Source organism: Colias croceus, chromosome 16 (genome assembly GCF_905220415.1).
Source record: "Colias croceus chromosome 16, ilColCroc2.1".
NCBI lineage: Eukaryota > Metazoa > Arthropoda > Insecta > Lepidoptera > Pieridae > Colias > Colias croceus.
In genome coordinates, this window is record NC_059552.1 from 6312121 (window position 1) to 6333287 (window position 21167).

The window sequence follows — 21167 nt, forward strand, 5'->3', positions numbered from 1 at the left end:
TACATATACAGTACATAACGTTTACAAGTATCTAGAGAGTAGTATCTACTTTTATACAAATGCAAATATCATTTGCCGCAATATTCAACATATCTAACATACTCAAAAGTCAAATGTATTGGATTTATAAATAGGAATGACTCCGATATTAAAGCTAATGTATCCGATAAGGCTTACTCAATAATGTACTCAATGAGCTAAGAAAGAGTTTGAATATTTACCGAAAACGTATAGAGACTTTCGTTAGTATTATATAGTTTCGTAATTACTACATGATATAGGCAGTATCCTAATATCATGAAGTAATTTCAAAGAAAAGCAACAGAAGTCGATAACTTTGAAATTTTGTAATTTAGCATGTTTGTAGCATGATATAATTCATTCTGAATTGCTATAATTTATAATTAAATGGTTTTATCCATGGTTTAACGTGTACTTAACAAGCCATGGTTTGTCATTTTGTTAGTTTGCGGTAGCCGCTGCTGACTGTACAGTGTACAATGAGGTTAAGTACTGACCGCACGCAATGTTCGAAATGTTGATGCTAAAAATCGCACTGGCAAAGCTTATTTTTTTATATATGGTCGAGCTGTCATGCATTATAAGCTTTGAGCTATATTTCATTGAATATACTTATTTTACATATATTATGTATTTATATTTATTCTTTAGAAACTTCTGTAGATTTCAAAAGTCGAGATTGTGTGGGAATATTTTTTTATATCACATATATAAAAAAGAGTCCTTCAGCTATTGTCATCAAACCTACGGATTTATGTATTTCGTTGTCGTCTGAATCAAGTATAGGTTTTCATTGTGCGGAGTAAATAATATCCACCTACTCGATTGACTCCCTTTGATGAATATCTGTAACGTTATACATACAATTAATTTTAGTCGAATTGCCCCAGAGCCACAGCCCACGCGTATGGCACGTGTATCACGAATCATCTCGGAGCTCGAATAGGTCGAAGGTCGCTGGTTGCCTCAGCAGCTATTACCTAAGCGTCATTAAACCTTAGGATAACACTAACGTTATTGTTAAGGCTCGATTACATAATGTTAGTCACACGTATCGATCCGCACTCGTGGCAACTTGCCAGTAACAAACTGATCTGGTCTAGAAGTCAGATGTAGCCAAATAGCTACTACCTATGTGACTACAATAAGATAATACGTATCAACGCTTTATACGCCACAGGCCGTAAACTTGTAGGTACTTCTTTCCTCAAGATATCTTCGAAACATATTTAGGAAGAAATTAGCATAATAATAAACATTGTTTGTATATTGATAAAATCACGACGTGCGGTTGAATAAGTAGTTACTTATAGGAAGATTTGTGTACGTAAACAATGCTTTGCAAATATTTGTTTTTTCGATACATAAATGAGTTGTCTTTATACTACAACAATTTTTAATGATTCATTGTAGTGATACGTCGTTTTCTACATTAATTAAGTCAATTTATCAAAGTGTACGTTAAAGTCTTTTACAATTTAGTCCTGACAAGAATTTGTTATCAATTTAATATTAATCTTCATATTCTTTGTTCCAGATTAATTATAATTAGCAAGTAATCTGACGACGCAATCATGGCTTTCGCAGGGCTCAAAAAACAGATAAACAAAGCTAATCAGGTGAGTCTAGTTATATTTTAAAGTAACTTATAATTTTTGCAACAGCCGCCGCCGACGGTCGAGATTAAAAACTTCAGCAGAAACCGATTATTGGGCGGGCCCGTCTCCGCTGAGTTGAAAAACTTTCGCGCCTGATAGCCTACAAGTGCCATTATTAAAGTTATGGTTCAAATTTATTTTTTTAATGTTGCGAAACGTTTTAAATTTGCAGCTATGTAGTGATGATTTCGAGCACATTTCAGAAAGTTATGAAATACTTTTTGAGTTGACATGAATATTCGAATTTATTTAGATTTATACTGAATTTCAATACAATATTTTATATCGACAAATAATGCATTCCCTGACCACCATATCCCTTTTTATGCAGAGTCGCTACAAGAAAACTGTGGGCTTGTGATTTTATTGAAATTGTCAAGCGAAATGTTCTGAAAATTTGGAAAAAAGTCCATTAATTTCCACACAAATAGCGGATGTATAAATTTAAATACCAACTGACAAACGACACACGACACGACATAACGGATTTTTTTTGTAAAAACTCCAATAATTCGCTTTGTTTACACGCAACTTGAACCTGTCGTGTTGTCGAAATCATAGCTTGATTGATTGCCTAAAAATGGCGCAACCCTATTAACGTCATTAGGGAACTGTCTTATAAAAATAACATAAATATTTCTGCTCTACATCATTTATTGACTTTGGTATTTTTGGTATTTACATACTTATAATCAATATTTTTTTGTATATAGGTATTTAGATGTATTTTTATATAGGACGAACGTAAGGATTTCTTATATAAATATGGTGGACTTAAGTTAATGTTTTCGTTATTGTAGAATTGTGGTTATAGGTATTCACAGCATCCTTAATTTATTGTCTGTTTGTATTGTCACTAGTTAATAGAAATGAAACCGTTATAAATAAACCTAAATTTATTTACCTTTCCTTAATAAAAATATATTATACGAGCGTTAAACTTCTTTCTTATTTCATCTCTTGTTTATATTTAAAACTCCTTGACCAAATAATGATAATAACTGCTTAATCTATTATTTCTTTTAAATTAAAGCAATCAAATGTAAATATTTTATTTTCAAAGCCTTGTCAAGTGGTTCTATTTTTATAGCAAGTGTCATAAAAATTATGCTTTTAGAAACGCTGCACAACTTCTTTTTTCCTGTTCACAATACGTAAATACTCGCTTACGCAATATTCGAGCAAATTTCACTCTCACAGAGGGTACGCTCCACTCCAAAATTATGAAAAACATTCCATTTTTCTGTGAATTGTCATTCATCTCCGCAATTTGAACTTGCACAATTTCCTGAGCGTGCACGTGATCTATGAAATAGAGGGATGATGTTCGCATTTCGCAAACTCGGTTTATCTCCCCGCGGGGTAGGGGTCGGGGGTGACCATGACCCACAACGCACCCTATATTGTCGATGTGCCCTAATTATTGTAGCCTTCCTCCTGTTGTGCACAATCCTGTGACATTGCTGATGAAATTCCTGATATTATAATGAACTGCTTCGCTGTTTCAGTTAAATTAAATTGTGACACATACAATGAAACAAAAGAAAATTATTTTTAATTAGTTTTCCACATTTAATTCATCCATTGTTGTTATAATTGATATTTTACACTTGCTCCCTCGTTATTTATTCAATTATTTAAATAATTAAATCTACATTGAAGCTAAAGATGTGCCCGAAACTATATACTTCCTAATCTAGCTACTGCGGTATATAAGGTCTAAGTACATTTTCGGTAGACAATTTAAATAAAAGGGTACAAGAATATAAATAAAGTACTCTACGATATTACTAGCTAAGCGAGACGCACATTATGTTTCAGGCCGTCTGGTCTAGAAAATTGATGTAAGGGTGGTGCCTCCTACATCGTTTAGCCAGCCTTCTGTTTTCGGAACCAACAATATTAAAACGACCTGTTGTAGGTATTACATTAAATATCAATATTTGAAAAAATTATGGCGACGGAAAGCTGGAAAGCTCTAGCGTGTTATTACTATGTAATAGAGTATGTTTGAGTAAGACATATTGAAAACTATTTGTTTGTTAAGTTATATAGGGCATCTGAAAGCGATATTCGAAACCGATGGATAAATAGCACGATGACAAATAGGTATCGGTTGTATCAATGTTTGCTCGGCGTATCGTAGCGTAACTCCCCTCCCGTTTCTCATTAATTTCTAATCTTCTGTTGATGGCGTATAATTAACTGCAGATCACCGTAAACTGCTGATTATCTTCTCGAAAAAGTGTCAATATATTTAACCGCTGAAAAAGTTCGGTAGCCCTAATCGATAAACTTTGAAATATGCAAATTTTTTTGTTGGAACGGGCGGTTGATTTTTAGTTTTTTTTTTTTTGTTGGGATGACGCAGAGGTGTTGGGAGACATCGATATTGAATGGTTGTGGTTGCCATTCATAGTTACGGGAGGCATCTGTGGTGCAATTTTAATCTGTTATAGGTAGAACTTCGAACGACTGAGCACAATTCGGTCAAGGCTAGACCTCGACCCAAGCTTTTGTGTTCAAACGAGCGTTCCGGTACTTCACTCCTTTTATAGTGTCGGAATACCCCTAATGTTATTATTGGTAAACTTTTACCGCAGTAATCATGTTACGAGTCCTACACTTTACATAATTTTAATTATTTAATCTCTAAACAATATAAGCGCTGGCGAGCAATCCGTTCTATCCAAATCCATCATTATATAAATGTTAAAGTAATGTATGTATTAGTATGTCATGAGAGTATTCATTGTTATGTTTTATTCACAACTCTTGAGCTTCGATTTCTACATAAAATATTTCGGTTGTTCGAATTTATGTTAATGAGATACTTATTGATGCCGATAATAATTATATACCTTAAGCATAATATTGAAGCTTTAACTAATTGGTACTTAAAATATTGCCTTTGTTTACATTTTCTTTACCTTTACTTACTGTAGCATATTTATAGTATTAGGATTAATATTTATAGATTGTTATGTTCTAAACGTTTTGAATCAAAATGTAATGTTGTGTAATGAATGTATTGGCTTAAAATGACTTTTGTTTCAGTATGTCACAGAAAAAATGGGTGGTGCTGAAGGCACAAAATTGGATTTGGATTTTATGGAAATGGAGAGAGTGAGTAATTAAACTTTTTTATGGTTGACCGCAGAGCGTGCATGTAGGCTTTAGTAAAAAGTTCTTGACTTTTTGTTGTTTCAATAATGTTGCTGTTATTATATACATATCTACTTAGCAAGAAAATATTAAATATCAGTAGCTCATAATGTCTGCATTGCAGATTTACGACGTGTCTTATATTAAGTTCTAAGATTTATCGATGCAGACGACTTATATAATAGAGCGTAGCTTCAATGCAGTTTCTCATACAAATAACATCAATACATTAGGTACAGCTTTGCTTTGTGTCACAAAGAGAGAAACATATCAAAACGAATTCAAAATACCAGAGAAATCCATATGGAACTTCTAGTACACACATCTACATCTTCCTCGTCCATCTTCCGATTTTCTCAAATGTGTATTTTGAAAAATTCCCTTATCTATTATTTTTCTTTGCTAGTGGAATATTAAAATAAACTGCTTAGTATTTTTTTTTTCAAACAATGTAATATAAGTAGAAGCGGTAAGCCGCAGTTCATAATTAAATTAACTTGTACAATAATTATTATCTCTACACTTTCCACGTGTTATCATCATTTATCTTTTTCATGCAATTTCAGAAAACTGACGTAACATGTGAACTAGTGGAGGAGTTACAGACGAAAACCAAAGAGTTCCTTCAGCCAAACCCAACGGCGCGTGCCAAGATGGCTGCCGTTAAGGGTATTAGCAAACTGAGCGGACAAGCCAAGAGCAACACCTATCCGCAGCCTGAAGGTGTATTAGGTGACTGTATGCTCATGTATGGCAAAAAGCTGGGGGAGGACACCATATTTTGTACGTATTTTTGTACGTGGATTTGTATATTTGTATTATACTTAGTAGTTAGTATTGTAGTTGTTACCATTGAAATTTAAATTGAAATTAATTAACTTTTCTGAAAATTTTCCTGTCATTATTTTTATGGAACACGATCGAAAGCTTATTTAAAAAGAATATCTGTCGTAACGTAATGATATTTTTATTTGTGAATTAACAATTTTGCACTTTACACATTTTACCAAAAATTTGCTAATTGACCAATTATGCAAACTGCAATAAACGATCGATCACGATCGTTCAAACAATTAGTACACACCAATCAGAACGCACATATGCATACAAACATTGTCCATACAAATGTTTCCAGCACAATGCCTGATTGAGATGGGCGAGGCGCTCAAACAGATGGCGGACGTGAAGTACTCACTCGACGACAACATCAAACAGAGCTTCCTCGAGCCATTGCACCACTTGCAGACCAAAGACCTTAAGGAAGTCATGGTGAGGATACTTCGCTTTGTCTGTCGTTTTCAAGGCAGGATATATGCAATTAGGGGTGTTATTGTCCTGAATAACGGGTACAATAAACATGTTCGGTGACATGTTGTGGTTTTTATACCACTGTTTTAGTAATTTAGTATAAATTTTGTTTGATTCGTTTTAAATGATTACTTTGGATGTGAAGCAATAACGTTTTTACTATATGTTTTTTTTAAGTGTGCAAATTTGTGAGCACATGTGAATATTCATTTTAGTTATTTTAATGTTCTTATTTTAGCATCACCGGAAGAAATTGCAAGGACGAAGGCTAGATTTTGACTGCAAACGACGAAGACAAGCCAAAGGTGATATTATTTTGCATTTTTTATTAAATTGTTAAAATTTAATTGTTTCGTAAAAGTAATTTTGGACAAATGTAATTTTGCAAAGAAACTCTTATTTAGATTAGATTTATTTTGTTAAACATTTTGTTAATATAAAAAGGTGTCAGGATAGGCCCTTACGCAAGTCCGAGTCATGGAAGAGGGGGTGAGAATTTAATTTAGCTAGGATATCATTTTACCATCATTCAAAAAGTGTTACCAGTTTTCTGCTCTGGATGCTAGTTATAAAAATGCTGATATTAAGATTTCGATGCTTATCACGACGTCATCAAAGTAGTGTCAACATATACAGTTATCTTCAATTAAACAAGATAAACTTCGAATGCGTTTTCATGCTGATGTAGTGAAATAGTAAAATAAGAGCATCGATTCAGGCTATTTGTATGTGATTACGTAATTTTAGAAGGAACACGCAGGAATGAGAAATTAGGTCAATATTTCTTAATATCACATTAATTTTCACTTACGGTATAAGGCTTGTGATCTTGCTAATTTACATTTTTAATTATTCTTTCTTTTCACTTTGAGTTTTTGCGTAGCTATATAGCGAGTTTGGTAATCAGCTATTTAAAATTATAATGTTTACCGTTTTCTATAATACCAGCTCGTTTTTTCCATGTTCTCCTGTTCTGCTCTTGGATCGTATCTTCGTTCGCAACGTTTATGTTCACCTTATGATTTCTGCATTTGGTCTGTATTTGTTTTTTTTTATGTTTTATATTATTATTCTTTGGTTATTTTTGTGGTGTTCTGTTTTTAAACATTAATTTTTTTCGTTTTCTTTTTTTTAATTTGGTACGTTCTGTGAGCTTACATACATCAGGTGCTCACATTCCAGACGATGAAATCCGTCAGGCTGAGGAGAAGTTTGCAGAGTCCCTTACGCTCGCACAGATCGGAATGTTCAACTTACTTGACAATGACGTAAGTATTATTTAGATTGTGTATGCGATCATTTCTTCGTAGAAGCAGTGACTATTGATCGAACTCGGCGTATAATGTAACTTTATAAAGACACTTTTGTTTCCTTTGATAAATAAGTTAGAATACCTAGGGGTAATAGATTTTATTTGTAACAAAGTAACTCTCTTGATAACAATGTAGCATAGTTTACATAGAATTTTGTTTCACTGTGTAACTCTTTTCTTCGTTTTTGTTTTCACAAATTCTTTGAAATTGCGTTAATTTCGAGGAAATGAAAATTAGAGTTCTCAAAAATGATGATGAATCAATGATTTATTCTCAAAAAATTTGTTTAGGTGGAACAAGTAGCGCAGCTGGCGTTTTTCGCGGAGGGTCTGTTGGAGTACCACCAGCAATGCACTGAGATTCTGAAGGGCTTGGTTTCCACTCTCATGGAGAAGTAAGTATATATTTTTTTTCATTTAAATTCTGCATATGTTAGAAATTGGTTATAAAATATCGTTTTAACTATATAAATGTGAGATAAGTACATAGTAATAGTCTTTTATATTCTGACAAAATTAAAAAATATACTTAATCGTCTTTATTTCAACTTAATAATTCATATTTTTGTAAGTATATTATAAACTTTTCACTAAAATGTGTAAACATATGACGCAGACATTCTAACACTAACGCAATTCTCATTCCAGGAAAGAGGAAGCGGTGAGCCGCCCGAAGCTGGAGTTCGTGCCGAAGACGCTCGCCGACCTGCACATCGAGGGCATACACGAGCTGAACCACGGTAAACGCTACGGCTCCGCGCAGAGCCTCTCGCGCCCCGCCCCCGCGCCCGCGCCCGCCCCCCTCACCTCCTCCCTCGCGGACCTGTCCGCGCTGGACCGCGCCTGGGACTCCCCCCGCAACCCGAACGAATCCCCCCGCGACCACACGCCCCGCCCCCCGCAGAGCCTGTACCCCCGCGCCCCCCACGCCCCGCACCCCCGCGCCGCGTTCAAGCCGCACCCCGCGCCGAGGACGAACGGACGCGACCCGTGGACAGGTGATTTTATATTTGATTTGCTTCACGCTTTGTTGGCTGTGGATTACTGGTACAGGGAGGTTTAGGGTAGTGTGGTTTGGGTATATTTGTGCTATAAGGGTTTGAGTACGCGATGTTATTAAGGTTTCGGTGCTGAATGTGCGTTTTTAATTAAAACAATAAATGGTTTTGGTTAAAAATGCAGTAAAGATAAAATAATAAATTTGTTGTTTTCTAAATGATGGCGAGGTAGTCCACGGTCAAATTAATTTGTTTTATGTTTCACGGTTCACGGTTCATCGACACTACAAAACTTCATATTAACAGAACACTTATAATGCTTTTCATAGCAACACTGACATTTAACTAACAAAATCATACAAAATAGGTATTTGGAACTATTAAATATATAGAAACTAATACATTTTACACTAATGTTATGTCAAACCTTAGGAAAAATTTCTGGAATGCGTTTTTATCTATGAGAACAGTTTGAAATGTAAATAAACGTAAATTTATTCGTTACTGACTATAATTATAGGTGTGAGTCAATTTGTAAATACATAAACACTATGTACAAACCATTTTATTTTTGTTTAACAAATCTTATTAATTTTTACAATTTTATTTGCGCTTTTTATATGAGAGGCGTAAAATATTGACATTTTTTCAGGAGACGACGGAATCCTTTCCATTCCTATCCTGTTCCTATTCCTATTAGATATAAGATTGAAAACGCTATGCAAAGAGTAAATAAAAAAATGTAGATCCAATTACTATGATAAAAGTTTTTATTAACTTTACTTTGATACATTCTTTGCATAGAAGTGTATATTTTTATTGTATAATCGTGTTTTTAAACTTTATAGTCGATGTGCTCTGGTACAACTAATATTGATGTTTTATTCTATTTCGATGTCTCTACTTTTCTTCTAAGTAGTAGAGAGATGTGATTTATTATTATCGCTCTATTTCCCGCTGTGTTTATGTCGTATAATAGAGTCGAAAAATTAACATGCACATTGCCATATAAATTAAATACTCATTATAATGTAAAGGCAAAATTAGATTAGAGCCTTGTTATTACATGTTACATAATTTACACAAGAATATTGGTTATTAAAAAGGGGTCTTACAACATTTATATCACTCTACTGTACGACTATAGGTAAGTTAGAACATTTACTGATAAAAAAAGTTCAACTAAGTTTCAAAATGGGGTAGCGAATTAATTGAACATACTAGCGGATCCGGCAAATGTTGTTCTGCTAGTTAACACTTAGAGGTATAAAAATAGCAACCTTTTGTAAGACTTACCATATATAGGTATAAAATTTCATAGAAATCGGTCAAGTGACAACACAGTCGTGTTTATAAGTGCTTTGGTTATACTTAACTCAAAGTTGAGTGCCGTTTGAGTGGCGGGTAAGTGTTGACGTATGCGTGGTTTGGAGCAGGCGGGTCTCGCGCGAGCTCGCCGGAGCACAAGCCGCCCTCAAACCTCGAGCTGTTCCCGGGCAACGCTCAGCGCTCCAACAACGGTAACACGCACACACATGATAGACACACGTACACGTTTGCGTATGCCACACACACACATCTAGGGTAGATGCATAGTTTGTTTGCTAAGTTTTAAGGTCAGGTTTGATAGTATGAAATTAAATAAGTCAAAGTAGTGATTCAATTACGTAAATTACTATATGACTTTATATGAAAAAAGATTATACTACTACTATTTAATTCTTAAATATAGAGTAGTTCCAAAATAGTAAAAAAATAATGAAACTATTTTTAAACTTATAAATGTATATTTTACATTCAAAGATAAATAATAAGTAGATGAACAGAGTAGGGATTGTTTCACGCGATATATATCTTGCTAGACTGCTTTTAGGGCTATTTTCATAGTGCTAGGGATAAAGCGTTTACAAAATACATGTGCATGTCAAAATCATATGCTAACGTCATCAAACGCCTATGTTAACGCAAAGTGACGTTACGAGCATGTCCATCACCTAGCTTAGTGATGTTTTGATCATATTATCATGCTTAATTTTTGGTTTATTTAAATTATTTTTCATTCAATATTATGCGTGCGCCAAAACGACATTTTATTCGCAAATAATCTGGGAATGTTATTGAATTTTCATTTTGTAATCCTCTTTCACTTTTAGTATTGTGTGTAGTGTTTTTCACATCTGCTTGTAGTTCATTCGTAATTGAACGTTTTTGCCAAACATAACTGACTTGAACGGTATAAAGTGCATTTAAATTTCAATCACCTATTATATAAAATTATAATATTTTTATTATAATAGCTTATAATATTTTTACGGCATAAAATAGATACACTTTTTTCCGCATCAATCTAAGGGAGTATTCTGACATATCTTTCTCATTATCTCTCTCTTTCTCTCCGTATCAAGACGTTTTAATATCTTCTATATAAAAATGTTTCGTAATTGGCAAAAGCGTTCATACCACGCTTACAACATAGCAGAAGTTGTAACGATGTATGGTGCGTAGCGTCCCCGCTGCCGTCGCCCGTGAAGTCGCCCGCGCGGACGCCGAGCGTGCAGCAGAAGCCGTGCTGTACGGCGCTGTACGACTTCGACCCGGAGAACCAGGGCGAGCTGGGATTCAAGGTAAGTCTATTTTTTTTCTATTTGATTCGTGCTAGGAATACTATCCAATGAGTGTGTCTTAAATAATAAATAATTCGTAGACAAAATAAAAAAAATGTTTTTTTTTTACCTTTTTTTATATAAAAAGCTTTATGTTCATTAAAAGTGGAAACTAGAGTTTTGAGATGATGTCTTGTTATATTTCGATTGCAATACTAGCGTATTATGTATTATTAAACATCATTGAAACAGTGCACTTCACCTATATCTCAATTTACAACATCATATTATACAGTTTACATTTTGGTTATTTTATGTATTAAATATTTTCGTATAATATTCATAGGAAAACGATATCATAACGCTGATCAACAAGGTGGACGACAACTGGTTCGAAGGCAGTCTGAACGGCAAGACGGGCTACTTCCCCATCAGCTACGTGCAGGTGAACGTGCCCCTTCCCAACATGTAAACTCACAAGCTTCACGTTGCAACACACACCATTCCGCTATAGTACTTACACGACCTGTGTGGGTGTACCTTCAATGCAAATAAAATATAATACAACAGGCTACAAAAAGTTCTCAAATTACGTGCATCTGCCAATCCCACACGCATCGTGCACGCACTATAGCCGTAAATTATAATATCACTATTATTGGCTTTTACACTAATAATAAATTGTATTCGGTATATTGTAATTTATGTTGTTCCCGAATATGTAGCGAGTATAAGTACAATAACACGTTTGTAGCGATATGAAATGTATGTGAAATGGCATTATACCAAAGAATTTCGTTTTTAAAATATGTTATCCGTAAACTAATGTCAGGACGTTTTTTGATTAGTCTGCTATGAATAAATACAAATAGTTATTTCAGTTATGTAAAAAAATATGAATGGCTGTGTTGCAATACTCAAATTTCATGTCTCAGTATTATATTACATTAGACGATTAATTATTTCAAATAAATTGTGTCAAAAGCTCAATGGTTTAAATGAGAATTGTGTTTTCATCGTGATACTATTTTGGGTCCGGTCTTCCATTTTGTTTACATCCATATTTTCAATGCATTTTGTGCGAGCTGGTAAACATTTATGCCAAACCCAACGAACTTTGTTTTCAACTTTTAACTTGACCGAGCTTAAATTTAATTTATATTTTACGTTGAATTTAAGCTCTGAAAGTTAAAAAATGTTATATTTTTTGTAAATTTAGTTTTAGTTTAAATTATCAGTAAGTTATCTTATAGATTAGTATATTGTAAAATAATCGATTTATTTTCTTTGTTATGTTAATGGACATGGAATAAAAAATGCATAATATTTCTCTGTTTAGTTTCTTAATTAAAGATTCAGAGTATTTAAATTATTTCCATTCCAAAACGTATATTATAACAAGGAACCTGTTTTTTTTAGGCTTATACAATAACAAGGCAACTTTTGTAGATATTGCTTCGGCTCTTTATGATATTTTATGTATGATTTCCATAAGTGATATTTTTGTTTAGTTTAGAAAATAATATTTGAAAAAAAAAATAGTATTCCATATATACATAGTTTTAATTTGGTAACAGACTTCTCTCCATTTAATATAGATGTCACGTATTAGTATTGTATACTAGGTTTGAGATTAGACATAGTTATATCTTGCGGGTAACAGAGATAACTGATAATTTATCAGAGTGGAGAATGTATACAATGTATGTTATACACAAAGCATTATGGGGACGTAAGAGTTGTTGAATCTTGCCAAATGTTTGTGGCTACTTGGTGTTTGATGTATTATGGCAAATTATATTATTATGACATGAAGTTATTGTGATAATATTAGTAATCATGCATTTTACGCTGTGTCGTGTACGGTCAATTTTTTTAACGTCTATTACCTACAGTTTTTATTTCATGACATAAATATATTTAAATTATTGTAAATCATATATACAGAAGATTTTTAATTTTACTTATTAGAAATCTGTTTAGAAATCCATATGTGGCCTCTATTTAATAGTTGTTGAATATACTTTATGCATGCACGTTAAAGTAAGATACAAATCAAGTTTCACGACATTTATTGATGTTAAAGTAATGTTAAACGTACTCGTATTTGTATTTCATTCATTGAGCTCATTTCATTCGTACATAATATTGACCCCATTGATCATGTTTCTGGCATATAAAAGACAATACCTAGATCTAATGTTAGGTGTATGTAAGTTCATATAAATGATAATCGTTCTATCTTCAAGTGTCTATTATTATAAGTATTTTGAGCAAATAATAAATTACTATTGGTGTTAAAATATGTAATGTTTCGATGTAATATGACGACGGGTCTCAGCACATTTACACTTGCCCGTCTTCAATGTGTCTTTCAATGTTTCTTCTTGTGAAATATGAACGCTCATATCGTTGATCCTTCCACGAAGTGGGTTTATTGTTGTTATGTATTTATTATATTACCCTAACGTAACTCTTAAAATCAAACTTCTTTGAATAGTATGATTGTATGTTTAATGTTACCGAAATCCGAAATGAACTGGGTGTCTAAAGTGAACGAATAGAACCATTAAAAACTGGATGTACTGTATAGTGTCTATGGTGTTATGCTAACACTACATTCATAAACTCAACGGTGCGAGTAAATATATGTTTCGTAAATGTATTCTTGTTCATGTTACTGTAATCTTAAAAATCTATGTACTGTAATTGATAGATAAACTTGACAATTTATGAGATATTTGTTTATATTAAAAAAATATCCTGAACTTATTGCTCGTTTCGCCTCCTAATAAAATGTTAACAATTACCATGATTGTTTTATTTTCACCCCTTGTACAAATAATCCTATACTTCGATACTGAAACGAGGTCTCTCGTCGGGCAATCACCAGATCGCACTGCACCAATAACAACGTAGGTATATTTTTTTTTTTTTAATCTTAGCCCATCTAATATTTGATTCAAAAATCATAATATACACACATCAACAAAGTCTAGGGATATTTTGTATTGATCAAATATCTAAAAATCTAGGAAGAATTTAGTAATATTATCATATTTTATTGGAAGAATTATAGCATATTTTAATTTCTTTAATAAAAAAAATAAATACTTACATTTCGTTTTTTTATGTTAACTTTTCTCACTTAGGTGGAAATTCGGATGATAAGGATCTTCATTTCTTGATAGAAAACTTAAAATTATGACTAAAACATGTACTTAAGTTTGTTTTTTCAAAAATCTAGTCACTAAATTCTTCATAAATTTTTAGATATTTGATCAAGAAAAAATGTCCCTAGACTTTGTTGATGTGTGTATGATAGGTACCTACATTTTAATATCTAGTTATTAGAATAGAATAGAAAACACTTTATTGTATAGGTAATGCACACAAATACAACATTTACAGAAACGATAGGTAACTAAAAATAAATGTACAATTTGGCGGCCTTGTCGCTTCAAAGCGATTTCTTCCAGGCAACCTTGGGATATAGGAAAAATAAATCAGTAAAAACTAAAAAGGTAGAAAGTGCATAAATACCTACATACATATAGTTACAAGAGTTATTGTGACTACATAAATAATTTATTTGTAATTTATTTATTTATAATTACATTTAAGCTATTTCTTTATTTTCAACTTATATTTGCCCGCTGTTGGACGTAGCCCGTAGGTCTCGCTTAGCACGCCATGGCATTTACCCCTTGATTTACCCTTATTAGTTTCTTGAATCTTGTTACCTATTAATTATATCATTAATGAATTAATATTATAACCTAATATTATATTTTAAAACTGTATACTTACCTATATTTGTTCTAATAACTAATTTCGGCTTTATCGTCTGTCTTGAATAATATAATATACTGAATTATGAGCGGACTCTGCTTTAGTAAAAATATATCTATCCCAATCATTGATATATACATATGGAGACGACACCGCCTACATCACTTATGTTCCGCTCAACATACGCCATATGGCGTAACTGCATGCTCATTTTTTATTTGTTTTAAAGTGAAACGCATCAAATATGCCTTCGTGTGTGTTACAATATTGCACAAATAATACGGAAAAGTGCAAAGGAATTACTTTCATCGTTAAGTACCTAACTAGATAATAATTTTTAAAACTTGGTTAGAACTTAGAGCAAAAAAATGGCGCACAGATTTTGTTCGTGGTGTCTCCTCCAAACGAAGTAATATTATCTCAATGACCCCAATCTGGCGTACCTATGTGTGTGAATGTGTGTTATTAATATTTATCACAGACATATGTGTGTAAGAATGTGTGTTATCAATATTTATCACAGACATGTTAATAATAATTAATTCAGTTATTTCATAAATATTTTACTAAATCCAGATATGAATAAAAGGAAATGAGTCCTAAAGTTCATTAAACTTTGAATCAATCAATCAACCATTTGGTTCTCTGCACTGTGTCATATTATATTATACTTAGCTGATATCTATAAAAATTACGAATTTAATTTCTAACGACACAGTTAAATAATAATGGATTAGTACCTACATACTTTTCAGTTTTCTAGCAATGTAAAAAAAAATTATGTCTGTAAAGTTACCGTAGCCCTACACAACACCCATAGCATGAAAATGGAATGAATTCTACAATCTACACCCTTCCCAGACACATTTTTTTTGCTAATAAAATTGGCTCTACCCCGCTCATTGTTTTTCCATATAATCCTCATGTTCCCATGAGAATATCGTAGTTAATCTATCAGTTTCGTCAAAATCGGTCCAGCCGTTCCGGAGATTAGTCAAAACAGACAAAAATTTCTATTTTCGTGTATATACGTACAGTGTATACTACATCCAAATGCATTTACTAAAAATTGGTTATTTCAATATTAAAAACAGACACTTCAATTTTATCATTGGTACAAATGTGCTAACAAAATCTTTTTTTTACGGCGGACAGATTTCCACATTTTACAACCTATGTATCATGGAAGTAGTAGTTAAAATGACAACAAAATTAAAAAACTTTGGTCCTTTAATATTTAAAAACATAAAATGTTAGGGATAAAGGTAGACAGGGAAATTAAAACCGTTGTTCAGATACCAAGCTATTTATTGAATGTTAATATTGGAATGAATACATCAAACAATTTTGTCTAATACTGCAATAGCTAAGCATAAAGATACATTTTAATTTCCACCACGGAGACGGAGAACCAAGTGAAGAGTAGACTCCTTTTGGATGTTGTAATCAGAAAGAGTACGTCCATCTTCAAGTTGCTTACCAGCAAATATCAAACGCTGCTGGTCTGGAGGGATGCCTTCCTTGTCTTGGATCTTAGCTTTGACATTCTCAATTGTGTCAGAAGGCTCAACCTCTAATGTGATGGTCTTTCCAGTCAAGGTCTTCACAAATATTTGCATACCACCTCTCAGACGCAGAACCAAGTGTAGAGTGGATTCCTTTTGAATGTTGTAGTCGGAGAGAGTACGACCATCTTCGAGTTGTTTGCCAGCAAAGATCAATCGCTGCTGGTCAGGAGGGATGCCTTCCTTATCTTGAATCTTGGCCTTCACATTCTCAATTGTATCAGATGGCTCAACCTCCAAGGTGATGGTCTTTCCAGTCAAAGTCTTCACAAATATCTGCATTCCACCTCTCAGACGCAGGACCAAGTGAAGGGTTGATTCCTTTTGGATATTATAGTCCGAAAGAGTGCGACCATCTTCAAGTTGTTTACCAGCAAAGATAAGTCGCTGTTGGTCAGGAGGAATTCCTTCCTTATCTTGAATTTTGGCTTTTACGTTTTCAATTGTGTCAGAAGGCTCAACCTCCAAGGTGATGGTCTTTCCAGTCAAAGTCTTCACAAATATTTGCATTCCACCTCTCAGACGCAGGACCAAGTGTAGAGTGGATTCCTTTTGAATGTTGTAGTCGGAGAGAGTACGACCATCTTCAAGTTGTTTACCAGCAAAGATAAGACGCTGTTGATCAGGAGGGATTCCTTCTTTGTCCTGAATTTTTGCTTTAACATTTTCAATTGTGTCAGAGGGCTCTACTTCTAAAGTAATGGTCTTTCCAGTCAATGTCTTTACAAAGATTTGCATACCACCTCGTAGACGCAGGACCAAGTGAAGGGTTGATTCCTTTTGGATATTATAGTCCGAAAGAGTGCGACCATCTTCAAGTTGCTTTCCAGCAAATATCAAACGCTGCTGGTCTGGAGGGATGCCTTCTTTGTCTTGAATCTTAGCTTTGACATTCTCGATAGTGTCTGAAGGCTCAACCTCTAATGTGATGGTCTTTCCAGTCAAAGTCTTCACAAATATCTGCATTCCACCTCTTAGACGCAGAACCAAGTGTAGAGTGGATTCCTTTTGAATGTTGTAGTCAGAGAGAGTACGACCATCTTCAAGTTGTTTGCCAGCAAAGATCAATCGCTGCTGGTCAGGAGGGATGCCTTCCTTATCTTGAATCTTGGCCTTCACATTCTCAATTGTGTCAGAAGGCTCAACCTCCAAGGTGATGGTCTTTCCAGTCAAAGTCTTCACAAATATCTGCATTCCACCTCTCAGACGCAGGACCAAGTGAAGGGTTGATTCCTTTTGGATATTATAGTCCGAAAGAGTGCGACCATCTTCAAGTTGTTTACCAGCAAAAATCAATCGCTGCTGGTCAGGAGGGATGCCTTCCTTATCTTGAATCTTAGCCTTCACATTCTCAATTGTGTCAGAAGGCTCAACCTCCAAGGTGATGGTCTTTCCAGTCAAAGTCTTCACAAATATTTGCATACCACCTCTCAGACGCAGAACCAAGTGTAGAGTGGATTCTTTTTGTATGTTGTAGTCAGAGAGAGTACGACCATCTTCAAGTTGTTTGCCAGCAAAGATCAATCGCTGCTGGTCAGGAGGGATGCCTTCCTTATCTTGAATCTTGGCCTTCACATTCTCAATTGTGTCAGAAGGCTCAACCTCCAAGGTAATGGTCTTTCCAGTCAAGGTCTTCACAAATATTTGCATACCACCTCTCAGACGCAAAACCAAGTGTAGAGTGGATTCCTTTTGTATGTTGTAGTCAGAGAGAGTACGACCATCTTCAAGTTGTTTGCCAGCAAAGATCAATCGCTGCTGGTCAGGAGGGATGCCTTCTTTGTCTTGGATCTTAGCTTTGACATTCTCGATAGTGTCTGACGGCTCAACCTCTAATGTGATGGTCTTTCCAGTCAAAGTCTTGACAAATATCTGCATTCCACCTCTTAGACGCAGAACCAAGTGTAGAGTGGATTCCTTTTGAATGTTGTAGTCAGAGAGAGTACGACCATCTTCAAGTTGTTTGCCAGCAAAGATCAATCGCTGCTGGTCAGGAGGGATGCCTTCCTTATCTTGAATCTTGGCCTTCACATTCTCAATTGTATCAGATGGCTCAACCTCCAAGGTGATGGTCTTTCCAGTCAAAGTCTTCACAAATATCTGCATTCCACCTCTCAGACGCAGGACCAAGTGAAGGGTTGATTCCTTTTGGATATTATAGTCCGAAAGAGTGCGACCATCTTCAAGTTGTTTACCAGCAAAAATCAATCGCTGCTGGTCAGGAGGGATGCCTTCCTTATCTTGAATCTTAGCCTTCACATTCTCAATTGTGTCAGAAGGCTCAACCTCCAAGGTGATGGTCTTTCCAGTCAAGGTCTTCACAAATATTTGCATACCACCTCTCAGACGCAGAACCAAGTGTAGAGTGGATTCTTTTTGTATGTTGTAGTCAGAGAGAGTACGACCATCTTCAAGTTGTTTGCCAGCAAAGATCAATCGCTGCTGGTCAGGAGGGATGCCTTCTTTGTCTTGGATCTTAGCTTTGACATTCTCAATTGTGTCCGAAGGCTCAACCTCCAAGGTGATGGTCTTTCCAGTCAAAGTCTTTACAAATATTTGCATTCCACCTCTCAGACGCAGAACCAAGTGTAAAGTGGATTCCTTTTGAATGTTGTAGTCGGAGAGAGTACGACCATCTTCAAGTTGTTTACCAGCAAAGATCAATCGCTGTTGGTCAGGAGGGATTCCTTCTTTGTCCTGAATTTTGGCTTTAACATTTTCAATTGTGTCAGAGGGCTCTACTTCTAAAGTAATGGTCTTCCCAGTCAAGGTCTTCACAAAAATTTGCATTCCACCACGTAATCTTAGCACCAAATGCAATGTAGATTCCTTTTGAATATTGTAGTCAGAGAGTGTGCGACCATCTTCCAATTGTTTGCCCGCAAAAATAAGACGCTGTTGATCAGGAGGGATTCCTTCCTTATCTTGAATTTTGGCTTTTACGTTTTCGATTGTGTCAGAAGGCTCGACTTCAAGAGTGATTGTTTTACCCGTGAGTGTCTTGACGAAAATTTGCATACCACCTCGAAGGCGTAAAACTAAGTGAAGGGTAGACTCTTTTTGAATGTTATAATCGGAGAGGGTTCTTCCATCTTCCAATTGCTTTCCAGCAAAAATAAGCCTCTGCTGGTCGGGAGGAATGCCCTCTTTGTCTTGAATTTTGGCTTTTACATTTTCGATGGTGTCTGACGGCTCTACTTCCAAGGTAATAGTTTTACCCGTAAGAGTTTTCACAAAAATCTGCATTTTAATTTCTGTAACAAAGATAAGTTGTGTTTGAGGACAAAGAAGTTATTGGTTTTGTTGTAATGTTCCTGTAAGTGACGCAAAATTTAAATCTAGATTCTAGAACAAAGAAGCTGTACACAAAATGGCGTCGCCCTTTGTTTCGATGATGGATCAATATTTGAATTCTGACGCAACAATGAATTGCATTAATCTAATTATGAAAACTCACCAGTTATAATTGCCCAAAAGAATGTTTAGTTAAATTTTGTCACTTAAAAATATATCAACTTAACTTATTACGAAATAAGAAGAAATAATTCAATCTATTCTAAAAGTAGGTAATCCAAATACTTATAAACGACACAAATTCACAACAATGCGCAGCGAAAAATAACGGAAGCGAAAGGAGATTTCAGTTTTTATAGAAGCGGTAGAGCTGTTGTCTATGGTATTTATTGCATATAGCAATACTAATTTATGATTCGCGTTCATTTATAAAATTTTAATTTTTGTCGAAATTCAAAATAATAGTAATTTTGGAAATAAAAAAGCTCTTCATGAGCTAAAAAATAAAATCAACTTAAAGTTGGAGTGGCTTAAATCAACATAAACTTAAACTTAAAGCTAAAAAATAAAATCAACTTCTTCGACTTGACATTTTAAAGGCCCTACTCACGGTTCAACACAACCCACAATCTGCTGACACAATTTGTTGCAGTCGCGATTGAGCGTTCTCTACTCACGATTCATCCAACCCTCAATCTGATGACACATTCCGCGATTGCTTGCCACAACGTGTGCACGTCACGTCACTTTTTTTAATTCTCTGTAAAAAGAGGTTCTCTTATTGGATATAAGATTTTTGAGAACTTTAACTGTAGCATCCTTGTCGAGATCTTTGTATATTTCCAAAATAATTCTGAATGACTCATTTCTCATCTCTTTATTCATACAATTTTTTTTTTTTTTTTTTGTCCCATAAATGAGGCATGTCCTTATAGATTTCGAAAATCTGGGTCCACACAGTTTTTTCGACCCGGAGGCGCAAGAAACGTACAATACAATCCGCCACAACGCTTGATCGCGATTGAGCCAAGATTGGAGCAATCACAATACTCACGTTTCAACACGCACACAATCTGCTGAGACAATTTGTCTGGTTGCTTCCGCGCCGATGCAATTCGCAACATGTTGGGTTACACCTCCAACGTGCCCTCAACTATACTATTGATGACACAATCTGTCAGCTCACTGCAGATTGTGTCAACAGATTGTTGCTGAAATTGAATCGTGAGTAGCTAGCTTAGTTATCGCGGCAGCGCGATTGAGCCGAGATTGGAGCAATCTCAATACTCACGTTTCAACACGCACACAATCTGCTGAGACAATTTGCCTGGTTGCTTCCGCGCCGATGCAATTCGTAACATGTTGGGTTACACCCCCAACGTGCCCTCAACTATACTATTGACGACACAATCTTTCGGCTCACTGCAGATTGTGTCAACAGATTGTTGCTG

General features: G+C 34.8%; 2 protein-coding genes across 12 annotated transcripts in view; one reads left to right on the forward strand and one right to left on the reverse strand.

Annotated features, from left to right (window-relative positions):
• LOC123698449 (endophilin-A) overlaps nucleotides 1–13875 on the forward strand; it is a 29001-nt gene extending 15126 nt beyond the window's left edge. For 2 of the 10 annotated variants that reach the window (XM_045645066.1, XM_045645067.1), the window contains exons 2-12: nucleotides 1559–1640; nucleotides 4737–4805; nucleotides 5411–5627; nucleotides 5980–6113; nucleotides 6391–6457; nucleotides 6597–6641; nucleotides 7335–7420; nucleotides 7756–7859; nucleotides 8113–8462; nucleotides 10968–11086; nucleotides 11412–13875. In XM_045645066.1, the coding sequence (XP_045501022.1) occupies nucleotides 1596–1640; nucleotides 4737–4805; nucleotides 5411–5627; nucleotides 5980–6113; nucleotides 6391–6457; nucleotides 6597–6641; nucleotides 7335–7420; nucleotides 7756–7859; nucleotides 8113–8462; nucleotides 10968–11086; nucleotides 11412–11537 (1362 nt within the window). In that variant the 5' untranslated portion in view covers nucleotides 1559–1595 and the 3' untranslated portion in view covers nucleotides 11538–13875. Of the gene's footprint in view, nucleotides 1–1558; nucleotides 1641–4736; nucleotides 4806–5410; nucleotides 5640–5979; nucleotides 6114–6390; nucleotides 6458–6596; nucleotides 6642–7319; nucleotides 7421–7755; nucleotides 7860–8112; nucleotides 8463–9898; nucleotides 9983–10967; nucleotides 11087–11411 lie in introns of all 10 variants that reach the window. The other 8 variants (XM_045645069.1, XM_045645070.1, XM_045645071.1 and 5 more) reach the window with 8 other exon arrangements.
• A 2272-nt stretch (nucleotides 13876–16147) lies between these two features.
• On the reverse strand, nucleotides 16148–20054 carry LOC123698530 (polyubiquitin-C-like). 2 transcript variants are annotated; one of them, XM_045645185.1, is made up of 3 exons: nucleotides 19880–20054; nucleotides 19324–19676; nucleotides 16148–19095 (listed from the first exon to the last, which is right to left on the reverse strand). In XM_045645185.1, the coding sequence occupies exons 2-3, from the start codon at nucleotides 19666–19668 to the stop codon at nucleotides 16243–16245; spliced, it is 3198 nt and encodes a 1065-aa protein (XP_045501141.1). In that variant the 5' UTR covers nucleotides 19669–19676; nucleotides 19880–20054; the 3' UTR covers nucleotides 16148–16242. The 2 variants fall into 2 exon arrangements, with proteins under 2 accessions (XP_045501141.1, XP_045501140.1); XM_045645184.1 differs by having other exon boundaries at nucleotides 16148–19676.
• Nucleotides 20055–21167: the final 1113 nt, after the last annotated feature.

Coding starts and splice junctions, on each gene's coding strand:
- LOC123698530 (XM_045645184.1), bottom strand. CDS start 19,668: ATGCAGATTTTTGTGAAAACTCTTACGGGTAAAACTATTACCTTGGAA.